This window comes from Dermochelys coriacea, chromosome 3, assembly GCF_009764565.3.
Source record: "Dermochelys coriacea isolate rDerCor1 chromosome 3, rDerCor1.pri.v4, whole genome shotgun sequence".
NCBI classification, from domain to species: Eukaryota; Metazoa; Chordata; order Testudines; family Dermochelyidae; genus Dermochelys; species Dermochelys coriacea.
Window position 1 is genome coordinate 172,368,881 of NC_050070.1, and position 16,918 is coordinate 172,385,798.

A 16,918-nucleotide genomic window follows, 5' to 3' on the forward strand; every position below is an offset into this window, starting at 1 on the left:
ATTTTTGACTGGATGAGTTGCAAGGTTGTTGGCAGGGCATCTGCAGAATCATAATTCAGGTTATTTAATAACTGTTATAGCCAGGCCACATTTAAACAAATTTCCTATGATAAAGATATTATACATGAAATTAACTTCAGTGAAACCAGTGACTACAAAACAGTTTTAAACTCTCATTAGCATAAATTTGGCTCCAGGAGGATTGCTGATGTAGTCTATCAGATATTCATGGGTCTAATTTTCCATGATATTGGGCCAAATCCTGCTTGCCTTATTCCTCTCCAAGAAGTCTCACAGAAGTGAATGGAATGTTGTGCATGAACAAAGGAAGCAGGATTTTGGCCCATTGTTTTGGAGCTATTTGCTTCCAAACAGTCAGTGGCTTACAGGGTTTGGAACTTGCCACTGCAGAATACTTGTTATGGAATTGTGCCCTATGTGCTGACAAAACAGCTCAGCATTCAAAATGTTTTATTGTGTTCAATAGCCATTGAGCTTTCACTCATCTGGTTAGAACTTTTTGACTAATCTTTATTTCTGTTTTCTGGATCAACTTGAAGGAAGTCCTAGCACTGCTTTTGTCTCCTGCTGCTTGATCTGTCAATTGCATACCAGCACCAGCTATCGTTATCTCATGAATTTTTAATTTTAAACATAAATTTTGTGTTTTTTAGCATAAAGCGAACTTCGACTGCTGAAAAATCACATAGCATGTGGGACAACTCGGATGACAGTCGTAATAAACTGTTGAGGGCAGCTTCAACATCAAAACTCATATCAAAAGTGGCAAAAAATGCAGAGAAGTAAGTATTGCAGTTTGTAATAAAATGGTATCTGCAAGTTTTAAGAATAAAAATCCTCAAATTAAATTGTTTTAATTTTATTACGTAAGTAAATTTGTAAACTGTCAGTTTGCATTGTTAATATTTTGTAGATGTTGCCTGAATAATCTGACTATTCACCTCTGTAATGCAAGGAAATCTCCAGAGAATCTTAAAATCCCTACAAAATGTAGATGTATTATTTTAAAGCATGAATATGCTTCCACTGCTACATGTTTGAATTTTACAAATTATGCATGCATATTAAGGCCTACTGTCATTCATGTACAAATTTCCCCACTTGGAAATGATTGCCTAGAACAGCAGTTCTCAAACTTTTGTACTGGTTACCCCTTTCACATAGCAAGCCCCTGAGTGCAACCCCCCTTATAAATTAAAAACACTTTTTTATATATATTTAACACCATTATAAATGCTGGAGGCAAAGCAGAGTTTGGGGTGAGGACTGACAGCTCGCAACCCCCCCATGTATAACCTTGTGACCCCCTGAGGGGTCCCGACCCCCAGTTTGAGAACTCCTGGCCTAGAAGTACCGCAGAAAATGATCTGGGGTTATAGTGGATTACAGACTAAATACAAGTCAACAGTGTAACACTGTTGCAAAAAACGCAAACATCATTCTGGGATGTATTATCAGGGGTGTTGTAAACTAGACATGAGAAGTAATTTTTTCACTCTAATCTGCATTGATAAGGCCCGAACTAGAGTGTTATTTCCAGTTTTGGGCACCGCACTTCAGGAAGGATGTGGACAAACTGGAGACTCCAGAGGAGAGCAACATCAATGATTGAAGGTCTAGAAAACGTGGCCTGTAAGGGAAGATTGAAAAAACTGGGTTTGCTTAGTCTGGAGAAGAGAAGACCGAGAGGGGACATAAAAGTCCTCAAATACATAAAATCTTGTTATAAAGAGGAGAGTGATAAATTGTTCTCCTTAGCCACTGAGGACAGGACGAGAAGTAATGGGCTTAAATTGCAGCAATGGAGCTTTAGGTTAGACATTTGGAAAAACTTTCTACTGTAAGGGTAGTTTAAGCACTGGAATAAATTACCTAGAGAGATTGTGGATTCTCTGTCATTGGAGATTTTTAAGAACAGGTTAGACAAACTCCTATCAGGGATGGTCTAGTTAATATTTTTTAGTACTGCCTTAGCACAAGGGACTAAACTAGATGACTTGTCAGGGTTCTTTCCAATCCTACATTTCTATGATTCTGTAAGTTTTCTCACTTCTGTTTTCTTTATTTAAAAATAAATTTTGAAATGTTAAGGTTTCAGACACAGTTTTTATTTCATTGTAAATTCAGTTGTGTGTTTTCTGGATTTGTGTTAAGCTGCAGTTTTATACTTAAAAGTAACTGTAAAATGGCAATGTGAGGTTCCATGTTTCCATATCTCAAATATGCTCAATTTGCAAGTAAAGATTTTTTTTTCCTCATGGTCCATTCTGTAAACTCAGCCTGAAAAGTAAAACAGGTCTTTTTCCTTCTTGAGCAATATCACCAGGCATAAAAGGCCAAATTATACTCTCGGATATATCTGTGCTACTCTCTTCATTTTTGGTGGGTTTGCAGAAGTTTGATTGGTTTAGGCCCTGATCCTGCAAACACTTATGCACATGCTTACTTTTGCTACTGCAAGTAGTCCCATCAAACTCAAACGGTAGTAAGGTTAAGCATGTATATATGTGTTTGCAGAATCAGGGTCTCAGAATTTAATGGGTTTTTTAAATGGTATTGATCATACATAATAGGGCATAAAGCTTAGCTGTGTTGGCTTTGCAATGCTAACAAAGAACAAGGAGTAACATTTTTTCTGTGGTATAAACAAATACAACTCTGAATGCACACAGGGAGCAGATGTCTTCAGTAAAAAAGTGCCTTTTTACACAGTAACTTCACTGCAGAGCTAATCAACTGTAAAGGTGGCTTAAATAGAATTGCTTTGACTGAAGCTGCAAAATCATATGTGTAAATAAAGGTAAGAATACTGATGAAATACAGGGAGGTTATCATTAAAATAAATTCTGAATTCGTAAATGAAATTAAAAAATAAAATTCAAATCTACTGGCATTAATGAATGTATTAATAATGTAAAATAGGTTTTCTTACAGATTCTCAAGACCAGTACAAAAGTTAAAATTGAAAAGGGGACACAATATTATGCTAATCTGACCTGACAGCAATATGTACATTTAGTCACAGTTTTATACCTAGACTGGAGAATTCTGTAGTACACTGAAGTAGTGTGCACTAAGGATTATGGTTTAGACATTCTGCACACAATTTTCTTCCCTTTTCTAAATTCCTCTGGCAATTCAGGCTGTTGCTGGATACTGGTAAAAGCTATTTAAAGACTGAAAAACTCTCTAGCTAAATCCTCTGGCTTTATTTCAGCTTATCAAGTTCCTTTTTTCAATTATTGCTATCCTGTTAAAACAGTTTAATCACAGTAGACATTATATTTAAAATTATTAAGAATAAATAACGGTTGCTCTTTCCAGGCATTTTGAATTTGTGCAGTAGTTCAGGCATATAATCAGTATAGATGTTTTGTCATTTTTTATGATATGCTACTTATCCTTTGAAATGCTTCAATTATTCCACTTCCACAGTATTTCCCTAGAATAAAAAAATATATACTTTTCAGTGATTATGGATTAAATGGGGGCCGGAAGGATTAGGATTAATAATTGTTGGAAAAAAACAATCATCTGAGTACATCTTCAGGTCATTGTTTAGCCTGAAATACTTAATGAATGTGAAGCTTCAAAAGTTGTGAAAACATTTTACCATCTCATCTGAAGACTGTGTACTATATTCTTTACGAAAGTTTTTTATCATTCATTTGTCTCTGCACTGAAATTTATTGTAAAGGCACCCTGGGTTGGGGAGGGTAAGGGAGGAGAAGTGGCGAAAAGGACATGTAAATACTAACTTTTTACAAATATACCCTTGGAAATGCATGCCCAGCTCCTGTTGAATCACATGCACACAAGCCAAGTATCAGAGGGCAGCATTTTGCTTATTGCATTTAAGATTATTAATTAGGGGAAGTTGCAAAGGCCCAAAATGCATCAGAACCATCCCATTTTTTGTGTGAGGAAACGGGGACCCAGCCCTAACTTGGGTCCTGGATAAAAAACGCATTATACATGCTTTGGACTCTAGACCCAGATTTTGAACTTTGTTTGTTAGGAACAGTTTTAAAGCCAGTGTCATGCTATAAATCATCCCAATAAAAAAGCAGGAAGTAGTGCAACTGTCATCTGAGCCAGTTTTCTTAAATCAGAACTGGGAATCCAAGTCTGGACTCTGCCATTTGGCAGCCAGAATAAGGGTGATTGAACCAGCAGTCAGTGAGAACTCTATATATGTGTGTGTATGGCTGTCTATCGCAGTTATAAATGTTTGACCTCCATACAAGTATTTGACCTCCATTTTGCTACTCAGCTTCAAGTCAGTTGACAGTTTTCATGAAATAAGTGCTCCTTTAACAAGCAAGACACCTTTAAGAGGAGGTTATTATAAGGACGTTTAAGTTTTCCTCCCATCTTCTGAAAAAAAATTGAGGGTTTTTTTTCTTTTTCATGCATGGCACTTCCTTGAGTGTAGTCTAATAGTCAGCACTTATGAAAACTTATTTTGTGTCCCCCTCAGCAGACCTAGTACTGTTTATATAGAGATCCTGTGTGGGACTGTGGTAAAGTTGACTTGCAGTGAGACATAGTATTAGCATCAGATTTTCTGACATTATAGTCACATTGATACAAGCTCTTGGATAATTATTCAAAAGAACTCATAATCATTATGTACTAGTCACCTCATGGCTTGATTTTTCACAGGCGCTGAGAACCTTGAATGCAAGCAAAATGTGCTCTTCAGGTCCAAAAATTAGGCTTTTTATGTTTTTTTGTTTTGTTTTTTGCTATCTAAAAGCCAATTTCCCATATACAAATGCTAATACGATTTTAGTATTTTATTAGTATTATTTATTTGTGCTTCAGTGGCTCCTAGGACCCTCAGTTATGCTAATCACACAGCAAACATAGAATAAAAGGTTTGTAAGCCCTTTGGGGATAGGGACTATCAAAGTATAAGACGAGACAAAAATTGGGGGTTTTAGTGTATTGGTTAGGATTGGTTAATTAACATCTTATCCCAAAGTTCCATTCATAGGAACATAAGAACTTTCGTATTGGATCAGACCTATGATCCATCTAGGTCAGTATCATGCCTCCAACAGTGGTCAGTTCTAGAGCTTCAGGGAGAGTGTACAGAACAGGCTTCTGGCAGTCAGAGGTTTAGAGTCACCCTAAGAATGGGGTTAACATTCTTGACCATCTTGGCCAATAGCCATTGATACGCCTATCCTCCATGAACTTATCTAGTTCTTTTTGTGAATCCAGGTTTTTGGTGGTGGTTTTTTTGAAGGGATGGTAAGACTTAACATAATGTGGGACTGTATAGAAGCTAGGTAGTATTAGTATTATAACTAATACACATTAATTCTATATTTTGTGATTTTTTTTTTCCCCAGACACAAAGATGTCATTGTCAGCCAAGGTAAGTGAAAACATTTGTTTTTAAATATTGGGATAATTGGAGAGATTTAATGTTGTTAATTGAATATTATCCCAATGGAAACAACCAAGTTATTATGAAATATCTTTATGAAGCACTGATTTAGAATTTACATAATGGTAATAGTTACTCCAAGGGTTAATTCAGTTGATTGTTGCTAAAAGATCTAGTGCCTGATGCAAAGCTCTTTGAAATCAGTGGGAGGTTTTTTTGTGACCTCAGGGCCCTGCGGGAGAGGAATATTTTGTATTGCTTTTGTAAAATATAGAAATCTATAAAGTGGCTAATTATTTCATATATATAATATGCTTGCTTGTTAAAAATAAAATAGAAAACATTGCCCTTGTGTAACATAGTTTTCACACCAGGGAGGCGGGACTTCAGAAATAGTTTTAAGTTATTTTATTTCTGTCCCATAACCAGCAAAAATGTCAACCCGTGAAAAAAACAGCCAAGGTAAGAATTAAGCTATGCCAGTCGGTTGCTTTCTAATTTAACTCCTTTTCATGGATCTTTTATTTGGCCTTTCACCATCTCAGGATCAATGCATGAATGATCCTTTAAATTGGACTGTGCAGTTCAGTAAACACGTCATTTTTTACAATTGAACTGAGTTTAAAAAAAAATTACACACTGTTTATTTCTTGGAGATTTCTTGGGGAGTTGAAAGTAAATTCTATATACTTTATCCTGTCTGTTGAGAGAGGAATATGAACACGTGAGGGGTAAGGAGTCTAAAAGTCTTGCATTGTTGCCTAAAGTACCACAATATCAAGAAGTGCCAGCTAAAAGATCTCTTTTTGTTCAGTTTTCTGTCTTGCCAATATTACAGCAGATGAATGCTGATTGGTTGATAGTGGAGACTGAAGGTTTAAAATATTCTCCTATGGCAAAAAAAAAAAATCTTCTCTTCTAAAGCATATTTCTTTTGCATCAACAAATTTTGCATTCTGTGTCTATCTGCTGCTGCTGGCTTATTCGGACAGAAAAAAAAATCTTTCTCAAAATGATGGAATCTGTTGAAATCTACTGACAATAAAGAAAATTCATTGCTGTGTCTCAACATTACTCTGTTTTGATCATGTGGAACCGGAAGCATGCAGCTCAAAATCTGGAGCATGTTTCCTCAGTGCATGCTATTCACAGCTGTGTAGCGAGTCTCTCTTCCGTTTTAAATCCCTCTTCTTTGCTGTTGTATTAACAAATCTGCAGTGTACACATTCTGTGCTGTAAGATTGATATTTTTGGTTTCCCTTTGCACTGTCCTTAGATTTTCTATCATTCAAATGGAAAAAAACAAAATTAATTGGAAATTCTCATACTTGTTCTCATTATTATGAGATCAAAACAAGCTTTAATCAAAGTGCCTTTTCTTAATTTTAAAATTTGCCGAAAAATGTATATTAAAGAAATCTTTTTAACTGATTCCAACTTATCAAAAATCTCCTATTAAAACAATATGAACAACCTGGACACAAAGGCTTCATAAAAGAGCAGGCAGGAAATACTTCATGACAGTATGAAGCACCAGCCCTGATTCAATAGTCATTGAGAATGAATGCCTTTTACAGTTACAGTGATGATGCTTTTAAAGGCAAAATATTCACTAATGCAGTTTATTGTACAGAAGTGGTTCTAATCTGTATGTAATTTCAGTTGTGACAAAGTTTTCCAAAAAGGAATCACATCTTTGGCAAACACAACTTACAGTGCAATGATACATTCTGCAAATATCCTTACATTTTTATTTCTTTCTTCCTGGTGTCCTCCCATGTAACCTGAGACTGGACTCCCTTCATCCATCTCATCCTGGCAAATGGCACATCCCAGCAGCTCTAAATTCTATGGAACAAGTTGGTAGAGGCCATATAAATACCTAGATAGATGGAAAATGGTTTAATTAATCTGTGTGTGATCTGGGCTTTCACAAAATGAGGAGAGCCTACCTAGATAACTTTGAGGAGTGGAGCAATATGTTGCATTGATATGGAGCAGAATCAAAGGAATACCAGAGACGTATGATAACTGACATTGGTCTTGTCTGTAGTGGAGGGGGGAAAGCATCTTATTAGAAAATGTGTTCACTAACCTCTTTAAAATAGAAGTGATAAACACAGTTCTGCCTTTAATGTGCCCTAAGACAGCTGTAATTTTAAATGTTTTATCTGATTGGGGTAAACCATAGGGGACCCCCCACTGACGTTAACTATGACCAGCCAGCACACTTTTAAACACAACTTAGACAAAGACAAGTTAAATGCCAAGTTGTGTTCAACCTCACATTAGTTAACACATTTTCTAATTGTTTTTTTTTTTCTCCATGTGGATATAGCCACAGACCTCCTAGTTACAATGTACTGTGCAGAGCTGGCTTTTTCTCCACAGAGAGGTGTACTTTCTTGTGTGCGCTAATTGGCCTGTGTGGAATCTGTTGGTGTGCACTAAAAGCTCCATTAGTCTGGACAACTGCCCACACAAGTATCACTGTCACAATTGACTCCTCCGGCTGTCTGAGCAGAAAGGCCAAGATTTTCACAGGAAGCAGTGTGCTATTTTCAGAGGCAGTTCCTCCACTTCAGGACTGAGACACCCTTGGCAGAAAGGGGTTGGGGAAGCCTATGGTGCTTCTGTCTGTGCTGTCCTTGTTTTGCTATGCCTCGACTAGGTGCAGCTCTACTGGGGGTGGGGTTTTGGTTGTTCTAAGCCACGTTTGTGCCTTCATAATCCTGGGCTGTTCTGGGGCCTGAAGAGGTACCTGGCAAAATGTATTGCTCGGGATCTGTCTAAGGATACATCTACACTTAGTGAGCGTGTAGACTTCGGACGCAGCATGCTCACCGAGCCTGGGTGTAAAAGGCAGTGTATATGTTGAGGCATGGCATAGGTGAGTAGGGTGCCATACACGCTGGAAACCCTAGGATGTATATCCTCAAAGGTTCTCTGCATGCCCGAGCAGTGTCTCTCCGCTGCCAGTTTTTAGCAGTGTAGTCTCCTGCTGTGTCCCCCTGCCAGAGCTCTTCCCCACTGCCTCCCTGCTGTCAGAACCTTTCATTGTGGTATGTAGCTACACATGAAGTGCGTTTACTCTACACGCCACCATAAGTGTAAATATAGCTTACGTTATAGCAACCTCTTTGGTCTACCCTATGGGCTGCAATGCTCCCTGGTATGTCCCCAGCACTCCATGCTGTCACCCCACCTCAACACACTCTTCCTGCCCAATGTGCCCTCTCTGCTAGGGCTTGTGAGGGGATCCTATCGGGTTTTCAGAGCTTATGCCACTCTGGCTTTTACACCCTGTGTAAAGGAGACAGCATAAGGGTATGTCTCCATGACTGGCAGTCCAACACCTTTAGGAAGAGTAAAAATTCACTATAAAAAAATCTGTGCAAATATAAGTAGTTTCTTTCTATTATATATTGGAACCTAGCTCTTAAAGATAACCTCCAAAAGAACAAACATTATTACATTTTGTTTGTGCCCCCCCCTTTGATTTTTTAGAAACATTAGAGTCTGGTGTGTCATTTTTCTCCCATGAATTTTGTGAAGATTTTGAGCTTAATAGCTTTTAACTTAAGCCAAGAGTACTCACAGGCTTAAAGAAGGTCAAACTGTAATTTGGGCTGAGATGAATTAATAAACCTTAGCAGCCTTAAACGGAGAAAGCAGTGCCAGTTAAGGGCCCGATCCCCTTACCATTAAAGTCAACGAGTTTTTCCACTGGCCTTTAGTGGGATTTGGATCAGGCCCTAAGAGAAGAAATGAAATACACACTGAGATGCTGATTGCTGTTGTGTAAGAATATGCTTTCATGGGACAGCTGGATGAAAGATGACAGCCTGGTGCTGCTTGGCACATCCTGGAATTATTCTAGTATATATTTTTGACTCAATCCATTTTGATGATCCATTTGAATCTTATAATTATTGAGAAGTAAATTATAAGTGGTTCAAGATTCCATACCTGATTGTAGAAGAAAGTCACAAGGTAAGCTTCTTACACTTTTACATCTTAGCACTACATTTGTCTAGCATCAAGAGTTCCATTATTTTGTGAAAACATTCTTTTCCATTGACGTTATCTCCTAATTATAAAAGTGCAAGGTTTGAGGTAATGACTGCTACAAGAGAGAAGAGTTAATCTAAATGAGTTCCTGAAGGAACAGCACCTTTGTCTGCAGCATGAGATTCCTAGCATGGAAAATGTTTCTTCCTCTTTAAAAAATGGTTAAATGTTGAAAAAAAGCTCAGCAAATATACGTTTTGAAAAATTGTTTTACTCTTAGAATCTGCAGGATGAATAAACTTGTCCTGAAGGGCCTAAACTGAGAGACTGATTCTGTTTCTACCTCCATACCCTCCAGAGTGTGAGCTCTGATTTCTCTTTCCCTGTCTAGTTCATAGGCTTATCTTGCTTTCCTTTCTATCAAAAAGAAAAAGGAAAAAAAATGGTGTTCTCTAGAGCCCTCACCACCCCATGAATGACAGAAAACAGAGCCCTTCAGTGGACAGAGATCTTCATGGTCTCTGCAAAACTTACCTTTCTCCCTGCATTGCTCTCGCCTCTGTGTTGCACTGATGTCTCACTATTTTCTGCACTAACTTGGGTTTCTGAATGGTATTACTGTTTAGCACCATACAGAGCACAGTCTAACAGTTTAATTTTAACATGAGCAAGGCATAGATAATTGTATCAGGGTTCTGCATTCCTGCTGGAGCAGATGGGAAAAAATAATGCACACTTGGCCATAGCTGCTGCATGGGCATTCTGTTGAGTAGCCCTGGGTGTAATATCTCGCCTAAGCTGTGCACCTGTTACAGATGGTGGCCATGCTCCCTCTGTTATCACTAACCCCACCAACATTACCTCTGTCTTCTCTGAGTTGAGTTGCCGCCAGTTAGCCCTCATCCAAGTCCTGAGCTTTCCTAGACCTCAGCTGGGACAGACATGATAAAGACAAGAATGATTCAGCAATGATGATAGCATTTAGTTAATATTAGACCCTTAAATATTATTTTTGCCTGCTCCAAGAATTTTTTCTTCTTTTGCTTCATTAATCCTTGTAAACCAAGTTCATAGAACAAATTCCAGTGGTGGAAGGCATGTGGCCTATTCTGTGAAATCCAACAAAAGCATGTGTGAATTATGCAGGTGCTTACCACAGCATTATTAGGCCCTTAGCTAAAGTTGTTCTATTAAGTTCTTTACCAGCAGGTGTTTATAATCACCTAGCAAAAACCTGCATTTTCTTATTCAGCAGAGATGTGATTTAAGTATTAACCATAAAGTATTCATATTTATAACACAGAAGGATGGAGCATGGTGCCAAAGATGCTGTTTATCTTAAAGAAGATAAAAATAACTTTTTTTCATTGGGATGCCAGGGTTCTTTTTTAGACTATAAAGTCTAAAATGATAGCAGCTCTGTGCATGACTCACTTTATTCATTTTATAAAAAGTACAATCCCTAAAGACATTTTTGGATGGCAATAAATTAAATACCATATGTGAAAGAATTAATGAAAAACACACAGTACATTCCTAATTTTGTTGTTTTTCATAATCTTCAGTGCTTCATTAATTCCTAATACTTTTCTTTCCTCTTTGTCTTTATAATCGTTTTACCTTCGTGCAGACTGTGGACTCAGTCTTGGAGCTCATACAGGCAAAACTCAAAGTTAGTGTGACTCATGCCTAAGGGAGCCTCCAGGCCCAATTCACCATTTCACCATCAGATACATAGAATCATAGAAATGTAGGGCTGATTATCTGATTTTGTCCCTGCGCATGTTTGTGCTGTTCTTTTGTACTCATCCTTAACAATTTGTCAGTGTTTCCACTTTTTTTTGTAGGATTTCTTTTTGATTTTCAGGTCATTAAGGCACTGTTGTTGCAGTCGTATTGGCCACTTACTATTCCTCTTATCTTTCCGTGGGATAATTTGCTGTTGTACCTTAAATATTCTCTTTGAGAAACTGCCACCTCTCCTGAACTCCTTTATCCCTTATATTTTTTCCCAGGGGACCTTACCTGTCAGTTTCCTCAGTTTCTTAAAGTTTGCTTTGTGTTTTTTGAAGTCCATTGTCCTTATTTTGCAGCTCTCTCTCATTTTCCATAGAAGTCTATTATTTCATTATCACTTTTACTTAAGTTGCCTTCCGTCTTCAGATTTGCAACTAATTTCTCTCTATTAGTCAGAATCAAGTCTAAAATAACTGCTGCCCTGGTTTTTCCTCCATCTTCTGAAATAACCGGCTGTCCCCAACACATTCCAAGAACATACTGGACATTTTGTGTTTTGCCATTTTACTTTTCCAACAGATATCTGGGTAGTTAGTCCCCCCACTACTACCAGGTCTTGTGTTTTGGATATTACGGTTATTTGTTTTAGAAATGTTTTGTTCACCTCCTCCCCCTGGTTTGGTGGTCTGTAGTAGACACCTACCATAATGTTGCCCCAGTTTTCCCCCTTTTATCTTCAGCCAGAGCCTTTCAACGGGTCTGCTTTCATCTCCTTGTGGACCTCAGAACAAGTGTATACATTCTTAACATATAATGAAACACCTCCTCCCTGCCTGTTCTTTCTGAACAGGTTATCCCTCTCTATACAGATATTCCATTCATGAGATTTATCTCACCAAGTCTTTGTGGTGCCAGTTAAGTCATAATTTTCTTGTGTACTAAGACTTCCAGTTTTTCCTGTTCACTCTCGATACGCCTTGCATTTGTATGTAGACATCTAAGCTGCTGAGCAGATTGTATTCCCTCTTGTTGGTTCTATACCCTATTATAATTTTCCATCCTGACCGCCCTTCCAATTTCCAGCCCTTTGTCAAAATCATTTTTTTTATACTTGCTTGTGGGATTTTCTCACCTGCCCTCTTAGGTTATGTTTACACTTCAATTAAAAACCCGTAGATGGCCTGTACCGGCAGGCTCAGGCTAAGGTGCTGTTTAATTGCAATGTAGACATTTGGGCTGGGACGGAGCCCTGGTTCTAGGACCCTGCAAGGTGGGAGGGTCCCAGAGCTCAGGGTGCAGCCTGAGCCCAAATGTCCACATCGCAAATAAGCAGTCCATAAACCAAGTCCTGTGAGCCTGAGTCAGCTAGTATAGGCCAGCAATGGTTGTCTAATTGCAATGTAGACATAGCTATAAAGTGTAGTTGAAAGCCCTCCTCACTAGGTTGGTGAGTTTAAAGCCTTCACTAGGTCCTTCTTCATCAGGTAGATCCAATGTTGAAGTCACTTGTGTATCTGAGGGTGCAGTTGGACCCTTTGTTTCTTTTTATGTTTTATTTTTTGCTACATTTCTGTTCTCTTAAATGTCACCCGCACACACAGATACTAAGGGAATCAATGAGTTTTGCCATTGGCTCCAGTGGAGCCAGAATTTCATTTGTTAAGCAGGTAGCTAGCACTAGATGTACTGAGCATGTGAAATATGTACATTCAACATTCATTCCTCTGGCCCTTGATTTTAGCTATAATACTATAGAATTTATTCCAGAGCAACTGCTGATTGCTTTCTGGTATTTCACAGCGGTATGTAATGGAATTGTTACATGTCTATCAGTAGCTCCCTCTGCCAGTTGATTCTTGTGTGAAGAAACAAAGTTTTATACTTACATTTAATATTATTACATATACATTACAGTAAAACTATTAACCCTTAAACATCCCTTAAGTTCTCTTTATAGAGTGAAGTCATTACACATCTATTTATTTGTTTTAAGACAGATTTGGACTGCCTGGTGGCACTTTGACAACATTTTAAAATAATAAAATTACACTTTTACTGTCAAATTCTTCCACCGTGGAAAAACTGCAGCCACATTTTAGCTTTTTGTTTCTTTGTTTTTTGTTTTGTAATATAAAAACGTTATGGTCTAATGACCATAGTTGTTTGGCTGATGGTAGGTTATGCTGTGATGCAGGAAGTATATCTAGCTGGAAACTAGCTTCAAGATTTTTGCTCCCCAGGATAGTGTGTGTATTCGATTCTTGGATGTAGGGCTGAAGGGAGGGAAAGCTGTTGGGAAAGAGGCCAGCATTAAGGAAAGAATCATTTCATGGAATGAAAATGCTGGACTCTCTCTTCCCCCTGGCCAAAACCTCTGCCGGGAGGTGGTCGTAGACAACTCCATATTAGGACAAAGTAATAGGTTGCTGAATCAAATTAACAATAGATTTCTGTAGTACATACTGAGTTGTTTTTAATTTTAAAATTGTTCTTTTAGTTTGTAAATGTCAGGATTAGCTTAAAAACAAGTCAAAATACAGTATATATGATGTAAACAAGTGGGGGTTGAGCCATGTGCCCTATGTCTTTTGGTGTCTTAACATTTTACAGTTTACTGAGTAGACAATATACAGCGGTTCAGATGACAGAGTGAGGAGCAAACCCAGACCACTTCCCTCTGTACCACCTTCCCGGGCCACTAGCGGGGCCCTTGCCACCCCAAGAGCAGGGGCAAGTGGTGGCATCCTATCCCCCTCCTCCCCCCCCACCAGGAAAAGCATGACACCCAGCATACCAACATGGGCCATGTTGTCGCACCTGTTCTAATTAATCCGTCTTATCAGAGTGTTGTATTAAGGTGTAAAGTACTGATGCTTGTGGAGCAGCTTGTCTTTCCTACTTTAGCTCATTTCCAGCGTTCTCATTTTTAATGCTATGTACAACAGGGTTGACCAGGTAACTCCTTTTAGCAATAATAACAATGATGCAAATAATATCATAATAATCCCTACAATGTAGGAACTGCATCTGCAACTGAATTACTGTGTGTACAGCTGAAAATGTATGCCTTAATTCCAGTGTATATATATATTTTTTCTTTTTGACTTCTCTGGTCCCTGATCATACCAATTCTAGCTCGTTGTTTTTCTTTTCCTTTTTTCTCTATATTCAGGGCGGCATTTTCAAAGTAAAAAGAACAGGAGTACTTGTGGCACCTTTGAGACTAACAAATTTATTTGAGCATAAGCTTTTGTGAGCTACAGCTCACTTCATTGGATGCATGTCTAGGTTCCTTCCCCACTCTGAAGTCTAGGGTACAGATGTGGGGACCTACATGAAAGACCCCCTAAGCTTATTCTTACCAGCTTAGGTTAAAAACTTCCCCAAGGTACAAACTTTGCCTTGTCCTTGAACCCTATGCTGCCACCGCCAAGCGTGTTAAACAAAGAACAGGGAAAGAGCCCACTTGGAGATGTCTTCCCCCAAAATATCCCTCCCAAGCCCTACACTCCCTTTCCTGGGGAAGGCTTGATAACAATCCTCACCAAATTTATACAGGTTAATACATTTTCAAAGTTCTGCACAAGGATTTAGTAAAGTCAATAGGAGTTGTCAAGATAAGTCTCTGCCACTTTAAAAAGTGTGTTTCTGCATAGATCCGTGAGTCAGAACATCCCTTGACTAGGTTGAAATACAGAATTGTCAGTTCTGTATCTATTGCCTTTATGGGTGATAGGGAAATTTGTTTTTCTATTCAAAGTTCGTTAAAGTTTCTCCTCTTGTCTCTTCCTGATCACCTACTTTTCTGCTTTGCACTACCCTAGGAAATAGCTAGCTCTTCCTAGAGACTACTGGAAGAGGTGGTATGGAAAGAGAAGAAATGTTTGAGATAAATCTGAAATATCTCTTTGTACCCCAAAAATTGTTAGAACTTTGGGAGGAAACCAGTACATTTCAGTTTGTGCTTCACCATGCCAATTAAGCCATATAAATTAAAAGGGAGTTAAACTTCTGGTTTTCATAGCTTGTATTTACAGGAATATGGCCCTGGGCAAATACATTCTGTTTTTGTTGATATGCTGCCATCATCTGTACTGTTTCAAAAAATTTTGCATTAATTCTCTCATTGCCCTCAGGGTTATACCTAATGAAATGTTATGGTCTCAGACAGAAGGGGGGAAGCAAAGAAAATACTGTGGTATCTTTTTTTTTTTCAAGGAGAGGCTTGGTCAAGTAATATTTGATTAATACATCTTGATTAAATACATTAAAAAGTGTATCCATAGAATAATCTGGAATATGCACAAAATACCAGCAAAGGCCAAAAATGCAGTGTCTTTCATATGGGAAATGAAGAGAACTACTCTGTATCTGAGGATGCTGTAGACAACCTCCCTTCCCCAAAGCCCCACGTTATTGCACTCCTCCTTTCTTGCTTCGGTCGCAAGCAATGCAAGGTACTCTCTTCCCCAGGGATTGAACATGCTGCTAGCCCCTGCTTTGCAATAGGGGAGTGAGAGGTGCCTGGAGTCATTTTGTACTTTCAGGACTAGCTAGCCAACCCATAAGCAGCAAGAAAATTCAGTCTTTAAACAGGAATTTAAGTTCTCACTGTGAGTGCTTGTTTGTAAATGCCTGGAGACAATACTGTATTTGTATGTTAAATTATGGAAGCATGAACACAAGCTTTTCATAAAAGGTTCATTTTTATTACCTTAACATCTGTGGATAGCCAGTATGGTTTTGTCTTTGTAAAGTGTACATGATGATAAGTATATTGAAAAAAATCAATTAAACATATGACTTAATTGGAATAATTATCTAAACAGTTTGTCAGACCAGTTGCAGCCTGTCAACACAAAAATATAATTAATACATATCTCTGGTAAAATAAGTGCAGTTCTAGTCTGGCTACTTGGAAATAATTCTCATTGATGGTCCATGCTATTGACATCTTTAAGTCAAATTCTCTACTGGTGTAAATGGGCAAAATTCCAGTGAGGTAAGTGGAGCTGCATCCATTTACACAAGCAGAGAATTTGGACCACTATTTTTATATTCATTTTGGCATTGTAGTTTTGATACTTGCTTTATTACAATGAAACTGAGTTGAGTCACTTTGTATTCTTGAGAAGGCAAAACTTGTATTCATGGGTTAATTTAATTTGGACCCAGTAACTACTACTCATTACTTATAGGAATAATTGGTGCAATACTGCAAAATTATAATTTTCAGTGACCTGTGCCCTTTGGTCACTTTTATGCTATCTTTCAGTTGTGTTCAGAATATGATGAAAATCTTGCTTCACTTGATTCCAATGTTGGGAAGTTCTACTTTTGGAACTAAAGGCTGCTTGAAATTCAAGTTAAATGAATTCCTGATGTTTCAGACAGCTGACTGGAGTACATTAAAAGTGGCAAATGCGTCATGAAATCACGTTCTTTGAAGTCACAGGAGTTAATAAATTTAGTTTACTGGAATCTACTTTAACTGCCAGTTAGACAACAGGAAAACAAAGTACTATAAATCAACAATAAAAGTTGTTGCTGATTAATAAAGCTAACTGCCTTAAATTAAATATGTCACACAAGCAGTAGAACAGCAGTTTTAGCAACTCAAGTGTAACTAGCTCGTGATTCAGATATTCATGTACACTGATTCATCTGTCAGACTAGTCAAAGGATTTTGGGTTAGAATGAATAGAATACTTAAATTCAAGTACTCACCTCATCAAATGACTGAACAATCAC

At 38.0% G+C, this 16,918-nt stretch overlaps 1 protein-coding gene and 1 long non-coding RNA gene across 2 annotated transcripts in view; one reads left to right on the forward strand and one right to left on the reverse strand.

The window, feature by feature from the left end:
- Positions 1 to 16,918, forward strand: part of EML4 (EMAP like 4) — a 253,146-nt gene that overhangs the window by 162,036 nt on the left and 74,192 nt on the right. The window contains 2 exon segments of the mRNA XM_043511861.1: positions 675 to 803; positions 5,382 to 5,407. Coding sequence (XP_043367796.1) covers positions 675 to 803; positions 5,382 to 5,407 — 155 coding nt within the window.
- Positions 1 to 16,918, reverse strand: part of LOC122459522 — a 38,152-nt gene that overhangs the window by 16,186 nt on the left and 5,048 nt on the right. Inside the window, exons 2-3 of the long non-coding RNA XR_006280281.1 lie at positions 10,065 to 10,074; positions 7,204 to 7,214 (exon numbers count right to left, since the gene is read on the reverse strand). This is a non-coding gene — a long non-coding RNA (uncharacterized LOC122459522). The remainder of the gene's footprint in view (positions 1 to 7,203; positions 7,215 to 10,064; positions 10,075 to 16,918) is intronic.